The sequence below is a fragment of the Microtus oregoni genome, unplaced genomic scaffold, assembly GCF_018167655.1.
Source record: "Microtus oregoni isolate MIOR12 unplaced genomic scaffold, Mior012 000000F_ref0000247, whole genome shotgun sequence".
NCBI lineage: Eukaryota > Metazoa > Chordata > Mammalia > Rodentia > Cricetidae > Microtus > Microtus oregoni.
The window spans coordinates 15,319,640-15,340,436 of record NW_024543059.1 but is presented as its reverse complement, the minus strand read 5'-3'; the positions used below and the strand labels follow the sequence as shown (position 1 = coordinate 15,340,436).

Sequence of the window (20,797 nt, the reverse complement as noted above, 5' to 3'; positions counted from 1 at the left end):
TTTGGCTGTGTAGGGGCTGTTGTACGCCTCCTCCCATTCCGGAGTGGTGCAAGTGCCGGTAGCCAACTGCAGCCTGTACCCAAGCTGCGGAGACTGCGTCCTGGCTCGAGACCCCTACTGTGCCTGGAGCAGCTCTCGCTGCACACCTGTCAGCCTCTACCAGCCTGATCAGGCCTCCAGGTGAGAGCTCCCAAAGTCCCCTGCAGGGTCTCGATTCTATCCACATCTCCAGGTGCTTATTTCTTAGTTTTCTACCTCCCTCAAAGTCAGTATGGGCCAGATAGGCAGTGTTTGCCTCACCTGCCTGGAAAGGGGAACAGGGTTTGGTAGAAGATGAAACATCTAGCGTGGATTGCCGTGTGCACATAGCCCACTAAGGACTACAGCGGCCTATTAAACCAGTAAAAAAGAAAGGTTAGAGGGGCTGGAGAGATGGCTCAGAGGTTAAGAGCACTGCCTGCTCTTCCAAAGGTCCTGAGTTCAATTCCCAGCAACCACATGGTGGCTCACAACCATCTGTAATGGGGTCTGGTGCCCTCTTCTGGCCTGCAGGCATACACGCAAAACAGAATATTGTATACAAAATAAATAAATAAACATTTAAAAAAAAAAGGTTAGAGTAACATTTGGTTTGAGATGTCTATTTAGAAAATAGGGATTTGGCTTAGTGGCACACACCTTTAATCCCAGCATTGGGGAGACACAGGCAGGAAGATCTCTGAGAGTTCAAGGCCATCTTGCTCTACATAATGAGACCCTGTCTCAACTTTAAAAAAAAAAAAAAGGATGAGCAGTTGTGATGGGGGAAGGGGGAAGGCCTATAATCCCAGTACCTGGTTTTGTTGTTGCTGTTATTGTTTATTTTTTGTTTTATTGAGCCTCGGCTGGCCTGGAACTCAGTATACAGTTGTGAAGGATCAAGAGAAAATAGGGCGGCCGGAACATGGTGGTGCATGTCTATAATCCTAGCACTCAGACGGTAGAGGGAGGAGAAATTCAAAGGCCTTCTCTGTGACATAATGAGTTTTCAAGGGTTATGGCTCAGCAGTTAAGAGCACTGGCTGCTCTTGTAGAAGACCCAGGTCCCATTTCCAGCACCCATGTCAGGCATTTCACAGCCAGCTGCCTGTAAGTTCACCTCCAGGGTTGGCACCCAACCCTCTGGTCTCTGGTCTGCACAGATCCTGGTACACGTAAACTCACCTAGGCACTGTAGATACACATACATGAAGGTGATAAATCTTTCTTTTTTTATTGAGAGAACCGGGATGCGCACAAAGCTGAGCGCCGCCGTGCCTCAGCTGGCGGGATTTTAACACACTGCCCTCGTGTTTGTCTACAAATGTGTAAAGCAAACAATCTCATTGTTTTAATAAACATAGGCTGTCTCATCTGTAGCGTTCTTTTGTTTACAGGAAACGGGACACAAATTAATGCACGCCTGGAGCGTGGAAGCGTCACATTCCCCGTTAGTTCATTCTTGTTTCACAGAGGGTGTCAAATCTGGGGCCTGTTTAAACTAGTTCAGGAACTTCAGTATTGGGGATGGCGGTGCATGCTCTGCCATCAATCCCATTAGGAGGCAGGTAGAGGCGGAAATCTGCAGTTCAGAGTCACTCGTGATTACATAACAAGTTTGAGGCTAGCCCAGGCTACATAAGACCCTGTTTCAGCCAGGTGCTATGGCACATGCACTCGGGAGGCAGAGGCAGGCAGATCTCTGAGTTTTGAGGCCAGTCTGGTCTACACATTGAGTTTCAGGACAGTTAGGGCTATGTAGAGAAACACTGTCTCAAAAGAAACTCTGTTTCAACTTCCTTGTCCTGCCCCCTATCCTGACCCCAAAAAACCAAAAACAACCCAGCTTCTTAAGGAGCTGATAACCTGGAAGGACATACCCAAAATTCTGTCTTGGCTGCTTCATAGCAGGTTGTGGGAGGCTTCTGTAGTGTTGTTGTTTTTTCTTTATGCTTGGTTGAGTTTTTTTTTTTTTCTTTTCCGTTGAGATGGTCTCACTATAGCTCTAGCAGGCCTAGAACTCACTATGTAGACCAGGCTGACCTCAAGCTCACAGATCTGTCTGTCTCTGCTTCCCCAAATGCTGGGATTAAAGACGTGTCCCACACTGCCTGGCTGAGTTTTCTAAGTTTTTTAGTGCATGAAAACCCATCTTTCTTTTCACACGTGTAATCTCAACACTAGAGAAGGTAAAGTAGAAGGGCTGGGATTTGGAGGCTAGCCTGGGCTACATTGCATATCCTAGGTTTTTTTGTTTGTTTGTTTTTAAAGAAAAAATAAAAGGAAAGTTTCGGACTTTTTAGACAAAGTCTTACACCGGGGCTGGGCTATCCTCCTGCCTCAGCCTCTTGGGTTTTTAATGGGGGTGATGTATTTGACACAGGATCTCACGTAGCCTAGACTCACTACGTAGTCAAAGATGATCTTGGATTTCTGTCTCCTGTGTCTACCTCCCATGTGCCGGGCACATTATGCTTTTATAGTGGAAGGAGATTGGGACTTTTATTTGTAATGATGTGTAGACAGGGGCCTGAGAGGATAGTTCAGTGAAGTACTTGCTTTAAATGCATGAGAACCTGAGTTGATTCCCAGAATACACATATAATGCCAGGCATAGTGGTAGCAAGAGAGAGACAGGCAGATCCCTGGGCTCACTGGACATCCAGTGGATCTTAGTTGGTGAAGTCCAGGCCAATGAGGTGCATGGTGTTTCTAGGGATGGTACCAAGGTTGTCCGCCAACCTCCGCATAAATGTGCACACGCATAATCACAACTGGAGATGCCTAGTCAAGCATGGTAGTGGAGACTGCTCAGGGAAGTTCTGTTCCTTGCTGCTTTGGACCTGGTAGTCCAGATCTAGAGGGGAAGGGAACACTGGTCCATGGGGTTCTACCCAAGATTTTCTCATACCCAGGCCGTGGATCCAGGACATTGAGGGAGCCAATGCCAAGGATCTCTGCAATGCTTCCTCAGCCAGGGCCCGGATTTTGGTGCCACCAGGTAAGATGCCCTGGAAAAGGTGGGTCATGTTTGCTTGGAAGATGACTCCAGGCATTTATAGATATAGATTTTTTTCTTCTAGTCCTACAAAAAGGGGTCCAGATAGTGAGTCTCGCTCAGTTCCAAGAATCGCCCAAGTTAACATCTATCTTAGGATTCTGTTGCTGTGAAGAGACACATTGATCGCAGCAACTCTTAGAAAGGAAAACATTTCATTGGGACTGGCTTAGAGTTCGGAGACGTAGTCCATGGTTGTCATGACACGCAGGCAGACATGGTGCGGAGAGGTAGCTAAGAGTCCTACATCTGGGTCAGTGGGCAGTAGGAAGAGAGTGACACTGGGCCTGGCTTGGGCTTCTGAAGTCTCAAAGCCCACCCCAGCGACACACTTCCTCCAACAAGGCCACGTCCCAAAAGTGCCAGTGCCTCTGAGCCCACAGGGGCCATTTTCATTCACACCACCGCACCATCACAGCACCGGAGCACAGCTAGGAGGATGGGACTAAGCCTGGGGTTACTCTGGCCACCGGCTCCTTCTACCCCTGTCTGTTCTGCCCACAGGCAAGCCATGTAAACAAGTCCAGATCCAGCCCAACACAGTGAACACCCTGGCATGCCCACTCCTCTCGAACCTGGCCACTCGGCTCTGGTTATACAACGGGAGCCCTGTCAATGCCTCTGCCTCTTGTCGCGTGTTGCCCACTGGCGACCTGCTCCTGGTAGGCAGCCAGCAGAGGTTGGGGATGTTCCAGTGCTGGTCAGTAGAAGAAGGATTCCGGCAGCTGGTGGCCAGCTACTGCCCAGAGGTGATGGAGGATGGGGAGATGGACCAAAAGGACCAGCGTGATGGCGTCCCAGTCATTATCAACACATCACGAGTGAGCGCGCCCGCTGGCGGCAGGGCCAGCTGGGGTGCAGACAAGTCATACTGGAATGAGTTCCTCGTGATGTGCGTTCTGTTTGGGTCTGCCGTAGTGCTTGTAGCTTTGTTCTTTCTCTACCGACATCGGGATGGCATGAAGCTTTTCCTAAAGCAGGGCGAATGTGCCACTGTGTCCCCCAAGACTCGCCCTATAGTGCTCCCACCTGAGACCCGGCCACTCAATGGTGTGGGCCCTCCTAGCACCCCGCTTGACCACCGAGGCTACCAGGCCCTGTCAGATAGCTCCCCAGGGCCCCGAGTCTTTACTGAGTCTGAGAAGAGGCCACTGAGTATTCAGGACAGCTTTGTGGAGGTGTCTCCCATGTGCCCCCGGCCCCGGGTTCGCCTGGGCTCTGAGATCCGAGACTCTGTGGTATGAGAAGTGACTTGAGATGTGGCCACCCTGGCCTCGGGCTGTGAATGTTCGGTGGAGGTCAGCTAGACCTCTGCTTCTCACAGAACACAACCAAGGTACCCTGCCTGGGAGGCAGCTGGTATCACAGCCCCGACAGCCCAGCCAGCTGGTTCCAGTGCCTGGCCGAAGATGGATCTGCCTCCAGGAGCCAGAGGGCCTTGTCCTGTGGCAGAACTCTGCTACTTAAACTGAGCCCTTTGTTTAAAAGACAACCACAACTGTGAAGCCAGAGCAAGGGGGAAGAAGACAGAGACGAGGAGGAAAACGACACAGCCACAGCCACTCCAGCCTGCCTGGAGTCTTGGACACTTAGCCAGAGTGGCTGTGTGAGATGGCGGTGGGACTCCCCCGACTGGCCTGTCCTACCTTCCGCCTTACTCTGCCGCCTTGGGCTACCCTTTCTCAGTGCAGAGCAGGGGCCCTGATCCAGCGCCAGCCCACCGAGGACGCATCTGTGGCTGCTGACACCCTACCATCTCAGGGACCCGAGGGCTAGACTGGCTCTGCAGCCCTCTTCACCGGACCTGGGCCCAGTCCCAATTCCTGGACTTACCAGGCCTGTATCAGGCTGTGGCCTCAAGAGAACAAGGGAGTGACCCCAGAGGAGTTCACGATAGAAGACTGTTTGTTGCCTGCTGCCTTTTTCCCAGAGAACCATGACCCCACCCGCCTCGCCAGCCCTGTCTTTCAGTTCCAGCACAGGGACTGCTGAACTCTTATCTTCTCCCACTCCTAGGTCACCCTGCCCTGTCTGTCACTTTGTCTAAGGGATACTGCCCATCACAAGGACCCTGAATTTACATGGGTTTTATATTTTTTTAATAAGATGCACTTTACTTTCTTTTTTAAATAAAATCTTGAGGAATTGTGTTAATTGTGGCCCTGACTCTGGAAGGACTTTGTGTTTATGTCCTTAGGTGTCACCCTTAGGAACTGCACTTCTTTCTTCACACGGGGTCTCATTAGCTTGGAGTTCACCCTTAGGATAGAGAGGCTGGCCCGCTAGTCCCAGGGGTCCTCCTGTCTCTACCTCCTCAGCACTGGGACTTAGGGACTGAAGTCCTCATGCTTCTCAGGCAGACACTTGACCAAGTGAGCAATCTCCCCAGCCTGGCTCTGCTTTGTAAAGTTCCATCTTTCCGGGGTCCCAAGCCTTTTTCTCAAGCCTGCCTGCTGTCACCTGGCCAGGTGTAGTTAGCAGGGTGACTCCCTTTTGTCCGCATGCAGTTCAGGGCACAAGGAAGGACTATTTTTTTTTTACTCTGGAGTTTTTAAAATTTCCAGAGGAAGATGTGGTAAAATGGACTTTTCTTTGCCATGCCAAAGTTCTCCCATGTGGAAATGTACTTCTTGAGTGTGTCCAAAGTACGGACAGGCAGGAGCTCCTACAAGTCCAGTCCGCTTTGTGTCATACGAGGAAGTCAAACATTCCTAACCCTTTATTACCGATCAGTAAAAACAGTGATGACAACAGCAATGAGAAGGGGGAGGAGGAGGGCCCTCCCCTGCCAGGGGGCCAACGCTGCAGTGCCCTCTCCAGGCTGGGCCGGCACTGGCCCTGACACACAGGCGTGACCTTGGCCACATCTCAGCAGTGGAAAGGTCTTGGACAGGATGCTGGTGCTCAGAAGCCATCACAGGACTATCTTAAAGGAGCTGCAGGAGGAAGGAGTGAGTTGGGTTTGGTGCTGGGGATCAAACTCAGGGCCCGACACAGGGCTACACATATAAACTCTACCACTGAGCTATACCGTGGCCCATGTTTGGTTCTCTGGTAGAAGGTGGTGCAGACCTTACTGATCATACCCACCTCTCTCCCATGACTAAACAAGCTCTAGCTGGCCTGGAATTCCCTGTGTACACCAAGCTGGCCTCGGATATGTGCTGGGATTATAGACCTGCACTGCCACAGTTTAAGATTCTTGTTTGAGGGGCTGGAGATGTACCTCAGTAGACTGACTGCTTGCCTAAAATGTTTGAAAATGTTCAGTCTTTAGTACCACAAAAATGAGGCACCCCAGCACTCAGGAGGAAGAGGAAGGAAGACCAGAAGTTCAGTGTCTAGGTTACGCGTGGTGGTATGCAACTTTAATACTAGCACGAGGGAGGCAGAGGCAGGCGGAGTTTAAGGTCAGCCTAAGCCACATGAGACCCTGTCTCAAAAAAAAAAAAAAAACTGGAGTAGGCTAGGTCCCTAGTGTGTCCCCTCTGGAAGACCACCCTTAAACATCCCTGTCATACTATCCCGGAGTGAGTGGGTACTCAGAATGCAAGGGAGCTCCTGTCACACCTGGCAAAGTCTGGTGAGCGGGAAATGACATGCTGGAACTCCGAGAGATTGATGGTCCCATCCCTGTCGATGTCCGACTCTTCCAGGATCTGGAGAGGGGAGGGCTTTAGGCTTCAGCCCCAACCCTTTCCACCCGACACCCCCAGGCCCAGCGGGCACAGTCAGCTCACATTATCAATGAGCTGCTTCATCTCAGAAGCAGTGAGCCGTGTGTCCTCGCCCTCTCCTGTGAGGCAGTTCACAAGCCGACTCAGGTCCTCTCTGTCCAGGGTTCCATCGTCATCAAAATCTAGGCGGCAGACACAGGGAGCAATAAGGACATGCGCAAGACGTGTTCTGCAGGCACACACCTGGCCCCCACTTCCTGTGTGGGAAGGAACGGGGTCCTGCTTACGGTGCTTACCAAAGATGCGGAAGGCATAGTGGGACTTGATGTCTGGGGTTGCTGTGTCACTGAAGACACTCAGGAGGTCCAGGAAGTCCTCGAAGCTCAGGCTGTCTCTGGTCGGGGACGTCGAGAAGACCATGCAGATTCGCTCCTTGAAGGGGTTGGCCTGGGTAAGAAAGCCTTCCGTGAATGTCCCAGGGCACTGCCTGGGTGACATGCTCAGCCAACTCAGCCGGAAACTTGAGGGAGGGTCTGACAAACTCTGGCTGATCCTCCTGTCTCTACCTCCCAAGTGCTGGGTTACAGGCATGTGCCACCATGACTGAGTCCCTTCTGGATGACAGTGGTGGCACTTCATGGAGTCCAGGCTCGAAGGGGAGAACCTCTGAAGGTCGGACATGGAGGGCTCAGGAGGGACCACTAAGCCAGCCAGGAAAGGGGCAGAGATGGTCCCTGGTTGTAAGCGCACATGTGAGCACATGCCACCACACACGTGTGGAAGTCAAAGGATAACTTTCTATAGTCAATTCTCTTCCACCATATGTTCCAGAGGTCAAACTTAGGTCCTCAGGCTTACAAGGCAAGAGTTTTTAGCTTTAAGCTACTTGGAGCAAGTACCCTCCAGCTGGACCACGCTGGTCATTTTGAAATATACTTAACTGAACAATTATTTTGTTACAGAGCCAGGCTCTTTTCATAGAAATTTCATAACAGACAGGTGTTATGGTGCATGCTTTTTAATTCTACGCCAAGGAGGCAAAGGCAGGTGAAACTCTCTTAAGAGTTCAAGGATAAAGCCGGGCGGTGGTGGCGCACGCCTTTAATTCCAGCACTCGGGAGGCAGAGGCAGGTGGATCTCTGTGAGTTCCAGACCAGCCTGGTCTACAAGAGCTAGTTCCAGGACAGGCTCCAAAACCACAGGGAAACCCTGTCTCGAAAAACCAAAAAAAAAAAAACAAAAAACAAAAGTTCAAGGATAGCCTGGTTTACATAGGGAGTTCCAGCCAGGCTAGCTAGGACTCCACAGTGAGACTGGGCATGGTGATATCTTTAATCCCAGTGCTCAGAAGGCAGGGAATGGAGGATTGAAGCCAGTTCAAGGCCAGCCAAGGCTACATAGTAAAACCCCTATCAGAAAAAAGAAGTGGTGGGTTAGTCCAGTCAGTAAAGTGTTTGCCATGTGAACATAAAGACGTGCATTCAATCCCCAAAACTTGTTTTTAAAAAGAGGGGAGTGGGGCTGGAGAGATGGCTCAGCGGTTAAGAGAACTGTCTGCTCTTCCAGAGGTCCTGAGTTCAATTCCCAGCAACCACATGGTGGCTCCAAACCATCTGTAATGAGATCTGGCGCCCTCCTCTGGCGTGTGGGTGTACATGGAGGCAGAAAGTTGTATACATAATAAATAAATAAATCTTTAAAAAAAAAAAAAAGAGGGGAGTGGGCTGGAGAGATGACTCAGCAGTTAAAAGCCTGTGCTGCTCTTGCAGAGGACCCTAATTCAGTTCCTAGCACCCGTGATGGGCAGCTGTCACTCCAGCACCAGGGGATCCAACGCCCTCTGTACTCTGTGGGCACTGGCACTAATGTGTGTACACAACCACACACAAACAAGTATATACCATCATCAAAGTTAACCCAGGGTGTGGTGGCATGTGCTCCCAACCAATCAGAATGGCAGGAAGAGTTAAGTAACGTAGTAGAGACAGGATGGATGACATGGGGAGAGGGGAGAGTGGATAAAGGACTGAACCTTGAGCTCTGGAAGGCTGAGAATCTGCTCGAATGACACTCGGGTGTGCAGTGACTCTTCCACGCTCCGATGCTCCGGGGGAAGCAACTCACAAAACCGCCTGTGGGCTCTGGCAGAGAGAGGGGAACTTACTGGTGCCTTCAGGCAGCCCGACTCCCTGGGTTTCCTACATTCCCATTCTGCATTCTAAATGTGGCAGAAACCAGGTGTATTAGTAAGTCACATGACCGAGACTTTCAGTCACTGGGTAACCTTCAGCCAGAGAGAAGTCAGTCACAAAGTAGCAGAGGCCTGGAGTCCCTTCTTAGGGTGGGTATTTATGGAAGAGAGGCATGTGTGTCTGAGGACACTGTATCAGGCACTCTATATAATCTAGAGATACCCGTGCCATTCCCTTTGGCTGTCAGGCTACAGAACAAGTTGTCCCCAAGGTATGGGAACTCCCCAGGAATCTCATGTGAGAAGGATGAAGCCTGGTGTCAGCCAAGGAGGAACTGTCTACAGGGATGGGATGTCACACACTTCCAGTGACTTGTCACCTTTCATAAGAGAATGGAGCGGAGACTGATGGAAAGACCACATCCTGACCAGACTGCTTAGTGTCACATACCTTATGCCCTAATTTAAATATAAGCCTCATGTCAGCTAGACATGAAGGTTCACTCAGAGGGAGGGGGTTATCACAGGACCTCTGTGTTCCGTTTCCCAGTGTGGCCACAGTGGATATCTTTCATTCCTGTGCTTTTCAACATTATCCCTTTAATCAGCCTACTGAGGGCAGATAGTCCACCCAGCCTAGCTGGTTAGGGCTCCTGGAGAACAAGGTCCTGGACCCTAACAATGGCAGCAACAATTTCAAAGATTCCTAAAGAATGGAGAGGTTAGGGTCGGAGCTATAAGTGACTCTAAACAACGGGGAGAAAAGAGCTAAAACACGATGTCACTTTCATTCCAGGGACCCCCTTCTCTCACCTACCACCTCTTTCCCAGTGGAATTTCTTTGAGGAGACCAGGAACCTCCCTAGGTCAAGCATCCTGGCCATTAAAGCACTTACAGTGTGCTTTATAAGCAAGTCACCAGAAACCTCTGAACCTGTTTCCTTGTTTGGTAAGCTCCTCCTGAAGATTTAAGTAATGTGGGAATCACTCAGTGGCTCCTGGGCTCAGTAAATGTTAACGGTTGGTTACTGTATTTTAAACAGGTAAAGTTGGGAGGAAGGTGAGCCAGCTCCTCAAGGCTTCTTGCTTTTGCCAGAGGGCAAAGTCCGCACAGAGCCACAGCTGTTCCAGAAGATAACAGGAAGTTCAGCAGTGAGGAGGCCAGCGGGGCTCAAACAGTCCACCTTTTCCTGGATACACAGAGTGTATGTATGCGTGGTGCAAAGCTGAGATCCCAGCGCGGGCAAGACTTGCACTCTGGGCCTCCGGTTCTATATCCGCTGATCTTAATTTCCGTGAAACCCGGCCCCACCCTCGGAGGAGAGGTGTCCAGTCAAGCCCCCGCTAGGACAGCACCCCCAAAGCTCCCTTCCCTTGGCAATCCCGCGGTGGAGGGCAGGGATTGGGACAGCACTCACAGAAGGATCTCCTGCTTGGTCAGGAACGTCAGGTCCTGAAAGGCAAATCCAGACATGGGTCAGCAAGTCGCCGGAAAACCACGGCTGCCCCGCCGCCGGCTCCCGAACCCCACTCCCCGGCGCGGGCCCGCACGCGAGCTCCGCGAGAATTGATGCCCCGCGCACCTGGTACTCGGCCAGCAGCTCCTTGGACAGGCGACTGCCCGAGCCTCCCATCGCCGCGGTGCGCGCACAGCTTCACCAACTCTCCCCGGGACTCCGGCAACTTTCTCACTTCCGTCCTCGGGGCCGCGTCCCCGCCCCGCCCCGTCCCGTCCCCACAGCAACCGCTGCTTGGCCTCCGCCCCCGGGCCCGCCCCTGCGTCCAGCGCCCTGGCACCCTCCGCACGGCTCAGGGTCTCCGCTCCCGGCTCCCCGCGGGCCCAGGAGAGCTGGAGGCAGGGCCCGGGGGAGGAGCCGGACGCGCCGGGGCGGAGCCCAGGCCTCATGGCCCCGCCTCCTGGTGGGCGGGACAGAGCGCGCCTCGCGCGTGTGGTGCAAACTGCGCTTGCGTCGGGGCCACTACGTCCCTCGTTGCGTTCCCCCGGAAGCGTCTCCGCGCAGATCCTGGAGATGCATCCGCCTCGCCTAAAGCAGGTGCTGGAGACCTGTGTCCTGGGTGGAACAGGTAACCTTCCCGGAGAAGATCCGGTGCCCCTCTGCCGAGAGGGACAGTCCCAGACTGTCTTACTGGATACGAGCTGCAGCCTCCGCCACCTTGCCGACTCTTCCAGAAGTAGCTTACCACCCTGCTGCCTCCTGAAGCTGTTTGATTGTGCAGTTATCGACCATTCGTGGAACAGTTGACAAGGTAGGCTTCCATTTTACAAAACAGATTCCGTTTCAGTGATGTTTCAGGACTCAGGCTTTTTAGAGATCGGTCCTGTCCACAGATCCCCACTGCCTTTTATCGTTATAGCTATCCGGCGTCCTTTGACTCCTGCAAAGTTCAAGCTTCCCGCCGTGGAAACCAAAATTGCTCCCTTCTCATCTTAACCTCCAGGACATTCAAATAATTACCAGATGCACTTACGAATGAACAAACTTACACTGCGTGGAAAAGTGGGGATTCCAAGCTGCCGGGAAGAGGAAGGAAAGGTGGATTCTGTGACAGTTAATGTTGGTGTCAATTGATTGGATCTGGAATCAAGGAGAAGGCAAAACTGCTGGGCACTCCTGTGGGATTTCCTTGGTCAGATTATTTGAAGTGGGAATGTGCACGCTGCCTTCGGGTAGTAGCTCATACAAAAGGGAAATGGAAGAAGGAAACTGCTTGTGGCCCGTTTGCCTTCACTTGCTGATAAGTCATCTATCGGGTGACTGCACTATGGAGTTCATTTGCTGACATTAGAACCAGCCTCTTCCAGCTTTCAACTCAGACTAAAGCCCAGTAGCTATCCAGGAACCCTCCAGGCCTTCAACACCGGATTGGGATTGCTGAGACACTCATCCTTGTGGACTGAGCAACTACCATTGTTGGCCTGCCCAGGCAGTATCAAGTAAAACAGTCTACTAAAGCCCCGTTTAATATATATTCATCAAGCACCTTTACACAGTGAGCCTTCTTGCCAGCCCCTTCACCTTTATTTATTTATCTTAAAGATTTATTTATTATATAGACAATATTCTGTCTGCATGCATGCCTTCAAACCAGAAGAGGGCACCAGATCTCATTACGGATGGTTGTGAGCTGGGAATTGAACTCAGTACCTCTGGAAGAGCAGTCAGTGCTCTTAACTGCTGAGCCATCTCTCCAGCCCCCCAACTTTATTGTTTTGAGAGTTCCTTTTCCCTCTGTGTTTAAATTTATTTTAATTGATTGACTGATTTTGAGACAGGGTCTCTCAAGTAGCCATGCTATACAGGCTCGTCTCTGAACTCACAGAGATCCTTCTGCCTCTGCATCCTAAGTGCTGAGATCAGAGTGTTTGCCATCATCTCCGGTTTCAAAAACAAAAACAACCAAACAGTAAAAACAACTGCCTCTGCTTCTCGAGTACTGAGATTAAAGGAATGTGCCACCATAACCAGCTCAAAATATATTTTTATTACACACACACATATTTGATTTTCAAGACAGGGTTTCTCTGTGTGTCTCTGGCTCTTCTGGAACTCACTTTGTAGACCAGGCTGTCCTTGAACTCAAAGATCCACCTGCCTGTGCCTCCCGAGTACTGGGTGCACCACTATGCCTGGCTATATTTTTAATTCAGTAAAAGCACCCTCGTTTGCAGATTATAGGATTATGAACAATGTCTATGCTTTCTAAATATTTTGCCAAGGTCATATTATCTCTTGCTTTTATTTTTTCTTTTGTTTTATTTGATTTTTCAGGATTTTAAAAACGGTCCAAATGAGGGGTCTGGTTCATTTCAGCTCCTTTGCTTCTAAGCTTCTGCTCGTCAGTGCTGACCAGGGTGAAATCCTGCAGCATCGAACCTTGAATTTCACATTATCCCCGTTCATGAGCTGACTGGTTTGGCATCCTTTCGCCTATGCACGGCAAATCCTTGACTTCATCAATTTTCTCAGTTTTAGAATTAGAGTAAAAACATGATTCAAAAATAATCTCTGGCCGGGCTGAGGTGGTGATCCCAGTACTCAGGAGGGAAAGGTAGATGGATCTATCTGCCAGTTCTAGGACAGCCAGAGAAACTCTACACGGAGAAACCCTGTCTCAAAAAAAAAAAAAAAAGATAAAATAAATATAAAACAATAAATAATAATAATCTCTGAGCTGGGCTGTGGTGGTGCAGGCTTTTTTGTTGTTGTTAAAAAAAATCAAAAGCAGCCAGGCGGTGGTGGTGCACACCTTTAATCCCAGCACTCGGGAGGCAGAGGCAGGTGGATCTCTGTGAGTTTGAGGCCAGCCTGGTCTACAAGAGCTAGTTCCGGGACAGGCACCAAAGCTACAGAGAAACCCTGTCTCAAAAAAAAAAAAACAAAAACCACCTCTGGAAACGGGCTGTCTCTTATTTATGTACTTTTTAATCTCTGTTTCAGGTAGCTTCATGGCTGCTCCAGATGGTTCACAGGATTCACAGGAAACTTCCTATCTGCTCCTTCCGAACCCTGAGGACTGGGAGGAGCAAGGCATCCCGGACTTTGTCTATGGACAGAAAGACCTCATCGGGAAGGGAATCCAGTGGCCAGGGAATGCAGGCCTCACCCTGGACTCACTGCCAAGGTCCCGCTTTGACTCTGCCCTCTGTTCTGCGTGGAGGCAGCGAGTGGAGCTGGGCCTCTTTCGATACCGCCTGGAAGATCTGCAGACCCAAATCCTCCCTGGCTCCGTGGGCTTTGTAGCTCAGCTGAATGTAGAGCGAGGAGTACAGAGGAGGCCACCCCAGAATATCCAAAGTGTGAGGCAGGAGTTTGACCCCGAACTGTTTAACTTCAATAAAATCCGACCTGGAGAAGTCCTTTTCCGTTTGCAACGACGGGAGCCCGAGGGCCCAAAGCAAGAGGACATCCTTGTGCTGATCAATGTCAGTCCCCTGGAATGGGGGCACGTGCTGCTGGTGCCTGAGCCTGCTCTTGGGCTCCCCCAGCGCCTGCTGCCTGGAACACTGCAGGCGGGGCTTGAAGCTGTGCTACTGAGTTTGCACCCAGGCTTCCGGGTCGGCTTCAACAGCCTGGGAGGTTTGGCCTCCGTGAACCATCTCCACCTGCATGGGTACTACCTGGCCCACCCACTGCCTGTGGAGGGCGCCCCAAGCACACCTCTGGACCCAAAGGGCTATATCCATCTGCTGCAGGCCCTCCCAGCCCCTGGCTTCCTCTTCTACACTAGTGGGCCAGGGCCTGACATGGAAGGCTTAATTCGCAGGGTATGCCGGGCCACTGACTATCTGAGTAACCATGAGATTGCACATAATTTATTTGTGACCCGGGGCGCTCCACCCGGGCCGGCATCATCTTCCGCAGGCCTCACTGGGCTCCGAGTCATTCTGTGGGCCCGGAAGTCCAGCTTTGGAATCAAGGAAAGCGGGGCTTTCAATGTTGCACTCTGTGAGCTGGCAGGCCACCTACCTGTTAAGACATGCCAGGACTTTGACAGCTTGACAGAGGCAGCTGCAGTGGCCCTCATTCAGGACTGTCTGCTGCCCCAAGCTCGGGCGGAAGAGGTGCAGGCAGCGCTGGTGGCCCTAATGGCCCAAGAAGAGCTGTGATTCTTCAGGAGTTTCTTTTCTTGATTCGAGGCCCTTTCCAAAGGCTGCTAATCACTGGTATTTGGGCATCTCTTGTATGACGGCCTTCCCACTGCTCAGCTCAAAGACTGAGTATAAAAACAACGTTGAATGAATGTAGCCCAGCAGCGAAGGTTCCAGCTGCTTCTCCCCTCCCTTAGACAAGCCCCAGGGGTAACAGATCTACCATTAAGGGCCAGACAGATCACTCCCTAGGGGAAGAGTGCTTGCTGCCAAGCCTGTAGACCTGAGTTCAACCTCCAGAGCCCATGTGGTCCAGGTTGCCCTCTGACTTCCACACACACCCAAACATGTACACACACATAAAAGTAAATATATCTCAAATAAAGTATGTGTGCCAGGTGGTGGTGATACACACCTTCAATCCCAGCCTGGGGTGGGGGTGGGGGCAGCAGAGGCAGGGAGATCTCCGTCACTGCTTCATCCATATGCTCAACTTCCCGTCTCTGAAAATCCATTCTGAATTTTCTGCTAGCACCTAATAACAGGGTTGACTAGTGAGCTCAAAGGCAGCCTAGATCACATACCAACTCTGCCTTAATTTTGTTTTATTGCTGGTCATAGGCCAGCAAGAGAGCTCAGGGCTGAAGGTACTTGGCATCAAGCACAAGGATAGGAGCTTCATCCCTAGGACACACTTTGTTCAAGGAGAACCAGCACCTGCAAATTCTCTGACTTCCCACTGAACAAACCTAACAAGTTTTCTGTTTGGGTTTTGTTTTGTTTTTGCTTTTGTTTTTGTTTTGTTTCGAGACACGGTTTCTCTGTGTAATAGTCCTGGCTGTCCTGGAACTTGCTTTGTAGACCAGGCTGGCCTCGAACTCACTGAGATCCACCTGCCTCTGCCTCCCAAGTGCTGAGATTAAAGGCAGGCACCACCACCCCCCGGCTCTGTTTGTTCTGAGACAGGGTCTCACTATGTAGCTTTGACTGGCCACCAACTCACAGAGATCTGACTGCCTTTGCTCCTGCATGCTAGGACTAAAGTGTAGCCTGACTTAATTTTTTAAAGAAGTGCTGGTCCTTTTACTGCTTCCACTTAACAAATGAAGAAATGGTTGTTGACACAGTCACTTTCTTAGGTCAAGCAGCTATTAGCAGAGTCAAGGCCAAAGCACAGGCCTTGACTTGAGAGGCCAGGACTTACTAACGCTGGTACAATGTATAGTTGAGACGGTCTTTCCAGTCAGCAGCTTCCATGATGGTAGTGCTGTCTTTCAAAGTTGATGGCCGTCCTGGGATCTTTCAGCAACTAAGTCCCTGTACCCTACCTGTGGTTGAGTCAATCTGGGAAGTTTTTTAAAGCTGAGTTAGGTGTGATGGCACACACCTGTAATCCTAGCATTTGGGAGGCTAGGACCCCTGTTTAAAAAAACAAAGGGGATGGAGAGATAGTTCAGAGGTTAAGAATGATGGCAGAGCCAGGCTCAGGAAGCAGATTTCTGGGACTTGGAAGGTATCCAGGACTACATGAGAAGACCCCGTCTACAAAACAAAAAACACCCACCCCGGCAAGGTGGCATAATGCCTTTAATCACATCACTGAGGAGGCAGAGTATTTATGGGTTTGAGGTCATCTTGGTTTACATAGTGAATTTCAGGTTTGCCAGGGCAACATAGGAAAACCCTGTCTCAAAACAAAACAAAAACATCCACAAATATTAGGACCAACTTCTTTGAGATCCCAACATAGACTGAAAACCCGAAGCTCTCCGAGAATCCTTGAGGCCTCCAGGGCCAGGAGGGGACTGCTGAGACATGCTGCCTCGCAGACAGAACAACAGCTGGATTCTTGGGTTCTCCCAGGTGAGACAACCTCCTACACATAGAGAATATATATAAACAAAGCTTTGTTCCTTTAGAGAACCCGGACTAATATCCTTGCGCAAGACTTGAACAAGATCAAGTCAAGCCAACCAACATTCCAATATAGATGGGGAAAGTCTTTGAAGACACCGTTTTCTCAGGAAATCTAAATTTTTGTTTGTCTGTTTTTTTTGTTTGTTTGTTTTTTTGTTTTTTTTTTAAATATTTTTTTTTATTGTTTATTGGCGTGAAGGTGTCAGATCCCCTGCAACTGGATCTTCAGACAGTTGTGAGCTGCCATGTGGGTGCTAGGAATTGAACCCAGGTCCTCTGGAAGAGCAGTCAGTACTCTTAACCACTGAGCCATCTCTCCAGCCCCTGTTTGTCTGTTTTTTGAGACAGGATTTGTCTACATAGCCCTGACTAGCCTGGAACTTAATATGTAGACCAAGCTGGGCTTGAACTCTTCATAAAATCTGCCTGCCTCTCCCTCTGAATGCTGGGATTAAATGTGAGTGCTACAAAACCTGACCTTTTTTAGGAATTCTAGCTCACACCTAGAACTCACTCTGTATTTCAGGATGACCTTGAACTTTTGAATCTCCTGCCACCACCTCCCAAGTGCTGGGATCACAAGTGAAAGCCACCATGTCTGGTTTTTTTTTTTTTTTTAACTTAACCATATGCATGTTATTAGGCCCAAGGGCTTCTTCCATCCTTGTCAAGAGGTGTGCTAACCTTCTCTCCTTTCATACAACACCACCACGTCTGTTTTATGGGGTGCTGGAGATCAACCCAGGGCTTTGTGCACGTTAGGCCATCAGTCAACCCAGCTGATCTACATCCCAACCCCAAGTCTTCACTTTAAAATTACATTTATCAGTTTACTTTGTGTCTGTGTGTGTCTGTCTAGATGAGTGGGTAAGTTTTGGGAAGTCAGTTTTCTCCTACTTGGAGGACTCTCTAACTCAGGTCATCAATCTTGAATTCCTTTACCTGCTGAGCCATCTTGAAGCCCTGTGCTGTGTGTGGAATAACCCCTCTGTATGCTGTGAATATATTTTATTACCATTTGTTAATAAAGAAACTGTGTTGGCCTATAGCAAGGCAGGATATAGCCAGGTGAGAAATCCAAGCAGAGATACAGGGAGAAGAAGGACAGAGTCAGGCAGATGCCAGCCAGCCACTGGAGCAATAGTGTACTAGAGAACAGGTAATGCCATGAAGCCACATGGCAAAATATAGATTAATAGAAACGGGTTAATTTAAGTTGTAAGAGCTAGTCAGTAATAAGCCTGAGCAATAGGCTAAATGGTTTCTAATTATGTATTAAGCCTCTGAATGGTTATTTTATTTTTTTGTTTTTTTGTTTTTTGAATGGTTATTTTAAAAGTGACTATGGAACCTGTTAGGACAGAAAAACCTCCGTTTACACCCCTGCCCTTACTTTTTAAGCAAATTCCTTGATTTGAATTATGAAGTTATTACCAGATTACATCACTTTTCAGAGTCAGTTACAATCATCTTGAGAAGTACTGAAAAAAACCTTGACAAGGGTACATCAACGCCTAAATACACACCTTTTTTTTAAAAAAAAAATTATTTATTTATTATGTATACAATGTTCTGTCTATATGTATGCTTACAGGCCAGAAGAGGGCACCAGATCTCATTGCAGATGGCTGTGAGCCACCATGTGGTTGTTGGGAATTGAACTCAGGGCCTCTGGAAGAGCAGCCAGTGCTCTTAACCTCTGAGCCATCTCTCCAGCCCCTAAATACACACTTTTCATTCTCTTGTTATAGGTATACAATTTAAAAGATTGTACACTGAGCATATGTACCTTACAGAATTTCATCTAAGTTATGAACTCACTCTCCTCAGAAATGTCATATTCAGTATCTTAAATTTAAGGAAGGGTTTGATGATACAAGTTTCAAAATAAATATGTATTGACTTGACCTGTTTATGACAAAATATTTGTTTATATATTAGATGTCAGGGTAATGTAACCTCAGGGTAATTTTTCCTGCACTTATAATGCTTGCTTGTTTACTTACTTGAAACCCCTTTAAGGAGTAACAAGATCAGCAGATTTTTTAAATATAATCTCCTCTTTGGGAGTTTTTTATTTGTTTGTTTTTCCAAGAGAGGTTTCTCTGTTTAACAGCTCTGGCTGTTCTGGAACTCATTCTGTGGACCAGGCTGTTCTCAAACTCAGAGATCTGCCTGTCTCTGCCTTCCAAGTGCTGGGATTAAAGGCGTTTGCCACCACCACCTGGCTAGAATAATACTTTTTTAATCACATAGAATACTGATTTTAAGAATAAAAGAATGAGAGTCTAGAGATGGCTCAGGGCTGGAAAGATGGCTTGGCAGTTAGGAGCACTTGTATCTCTTGTAGAGAACCAGCGTTGGTTCCAAGCACCCACATGGCAGCTTGTTACATATCAACCATATGTAACGCCATTTCTAGAGGACTGACAATGGCCTCTGAGGGCATTGCATACATGTGATACACATATATAAATGCATGCAAAACACCCATGCAAATAAAATAATAAGTAAATTTTTTAAAGAATGAAAGAGGGAGCTGGAGGAATGGATCAGTGATTAAGAACACTGGCTGCTCTTCCAGAGTACCTGGATATGACTCCCAGCACCCACGTGGCAGCTCACAACCATCTATAATTCCAGTTACAGCGGATTCACCACCCTTTCCTGGCCTCTCACAGATACGCACTCAAGGACACAGACATACACATAAAATAATTTTTAAATAAATGCTGGAGAAACGACTCACTAGTTAAGAGCACTTGTTGCACTTCCAGAGGGCCCAGGTTCAGTTCCCGTCAGCCACGCAGTGGCTCACAACCATGTGTAACTCCAGTCTCGGAATCTGATGCCTTTTTCTGAGTTGCACAGAATGCGGTCCAGATCCATACACGCAGGCAAAAACTCATACACATAAGATAATTTTAAAAAAATTAAAAGTAGCTAAAGCATCCATTACCACACAACCAATTACTTTGGCAAATTTTCAGTAAGCAGAAAATACTCATATTCATGTAACATCTGGAATGTTTGTCTTTTTTTTTTTTTTAAACAAAACACGTTCTCTGAATTTTGCCACACAAAATAATCCAGCCAGGCAGTGGTAGCACACGACTTTAATCCCAGCACTCAGGAAGCAGAGGCAGGCGGATCTCTGTGAGTTCGAAGCCAGCCTGGTTTAGAGCGAGTTCCAAGACAGTCAAGACTGTTTCACAGAGAAACCCTATCTCAAAAAAGCACCAAAACCAATCAAACAAAAAATAAATAAATAATCTATATTACAAATTGGGTTGGGATTGGTGGAGGAGGCTACTGGAAGTCAAAGTGGGGGAATATCAGGTATAGAAAGGCGATAACAACAGAGCAATCGGATGAGGTAACTACTATTTCCTCATCGTTCAAGTAAAAACTTGTTTATGGTGGTGGGCTCCTTGCCAAGGCATGGGTGTAGAGGTCGAGGAGGACAGTTTACTGTTGCTCTGGTTCTTCCTCCCACCATGTGGGTTCCAGGGATCGAACTCAAGTCCGCGGGCCTGTCAGCAAACACTTTAACCCGCTGAACCACCTCTCTGGCCCCATTCTGTAATTCGTTAATGGAACTGTTTCAGTTTATCAGGGTGAAAACCTTGGAAGGCACGTGTCCTAATCGCTTGCTGTCCCTGTCAAGGGCGGGGACTTTTTTATTTATTTACTGTTTATACATTGTTCTGCCTGCACACCAGGAGAGGGCACCAGACCTCATTACAGATGGTTGTGAGCCACCATGTGGTTGCTGGGAATTGAACTCAAGACCTCTGGAAGAACGGCTAGTGCTCTTAACCGCTGAGCCAGCTTTCCAGCCCCATATCACCATTTCTAAAATGCAGAAGAAGCACAAGCAGGTATTTGTCCCAAAGAAGAGACTTGTTTGCCTTGTCCATCGGATTGCAGGAAAGGTGGGTGGAGAAGGCGCCCACCCGCGTCAGTGCAGGAGGACTACAAGTCCTATAAAACATTGGAAGAATCCCTCTTGGTTGATCACGGGCTCTTCCGCACTCTGACCTCCAGCTGCACCCGGCAAAAGCAGACAACCCGGGGCCAAGATGGCTTCGACTGGCACCAGAGTGGGTGTGGTTCCCGGGAAGGCCACGCCCCCAGAACGCTACTCCAATAGGGTCCGCCTTCGTGTCCATAGCGACGGCGGCGGCGGCGGCCGTCGGCTTGCTTAAGGAGGCGCCGCCGCCGCCAGGATCTCGGAGCTAGGAGTTAACCCCGAGGGGGAGCGGGCTCCCCCTCGCGACGGCGGGGACAGACAGTCCTGTGGAACGAAGAGACGATCCCCGACG

The 20,797-nt window shown here is 49.2% G+C and overlaps 3 protein-coding genes and 1 pseudogene across 7 annotated transcripts in view; 2 read left to right on the top strand and 2 right to left on the bottom strand.

Annotated features, from left to right (window-relative positions):
• The window catches only part of Sema4b (semaphorin 4B), a 42,443-nt gene extending 37,208 nt beyond the window's left edge, over positions 1-5,235 (top strand). The window contains exons 13-15 of the mRNA XM_041647509.1: positions 14-180; positions 2,934-3,019; positions 3,581-5,235. Of these exons, the coding sequence (XP_041503443.1) occupies positions 14-180; positions 2,934-3,019; positions 3,581-4,320 (993 nt within the window). The 3' untranslated portion in view covers positions 4,321-5,235. The remainder of the gene's footprint in view (positions 1-13; positions 181-2,933; positions 3,020-3,580) is intronic.
• A 545-nt stretch (positions 5,236-5,780) lies between these two features.
• Cib1 (calcium and integrin binding 1) lies at positions 5,781-10,686 on the bottom strand. Its single transcript, XM_041647608.1, has 7 exons — positions 10,528-10,686; positions 10,363-10,397; positions 8,786-8,894; positions 7,050-7,200; positions 6,817-6,935; positions 6,647-6,735; positions 5,781-6,012 (listed from the first exon to the last, which is right to left on the bottom strand). Exons 1-7 carry the CDS (start codon positions 10,576-10,578, stop codon positions 5,991-5,993), a joined length of 576 nt encoding a protein of 191 aa, XP_041503542.1. The 5' UTR covers positions 10,579-10,686; the 3' UTR covers positions 5,781-5,990.
• A 253-nt stretch (positions 10,687-10,939) lies between these two features.
• Gdpgp1 (GDP-D-glucose phosphorylase 1) lies at positions 10,940-15,386 on the top strand. Of its 5 annotated transcripts, none has more exons than XM_041650807.1 (3): positions 10,940-11,212; positions 11,405-11,956; positions 13,405-15,386. In XM_041650807.1, the coding sequence occupies exon 3, from the start codon at positions 13,413-13,415 to the stop codon at positions 14,571-14,573; it is 1,161 nt and encodes a 386-aa protein (XP_041506741.1). In that variant the 5' UTR covers positions 10,940-11,212; positions 11,405-11,956; positions 13,405-13,412; the 3' UTR covers positions 14,574-15,386. The 5 variants fall into 5 exon arrangements, with proteins under 5 accessions (XP_041506741.1, XP_041506733.1, XP_041506756.1 ...); XM_041650799.1 differs by having other exon boundaries at positions 11,321-11,900; XM_041650822.1 differs by having other exon boundaries at positions 11,321-11,956.
• A 1,676-nt stretch (positions 15,387-17,062) lies between these two features.
• LOC121455047 lies at positions 17,063-17,178 on the bottom strand (annotated as a pseudogene).
• Between the last annotated feature and the right edge of the window lie 3,619 nt (positions 17,179-20,797).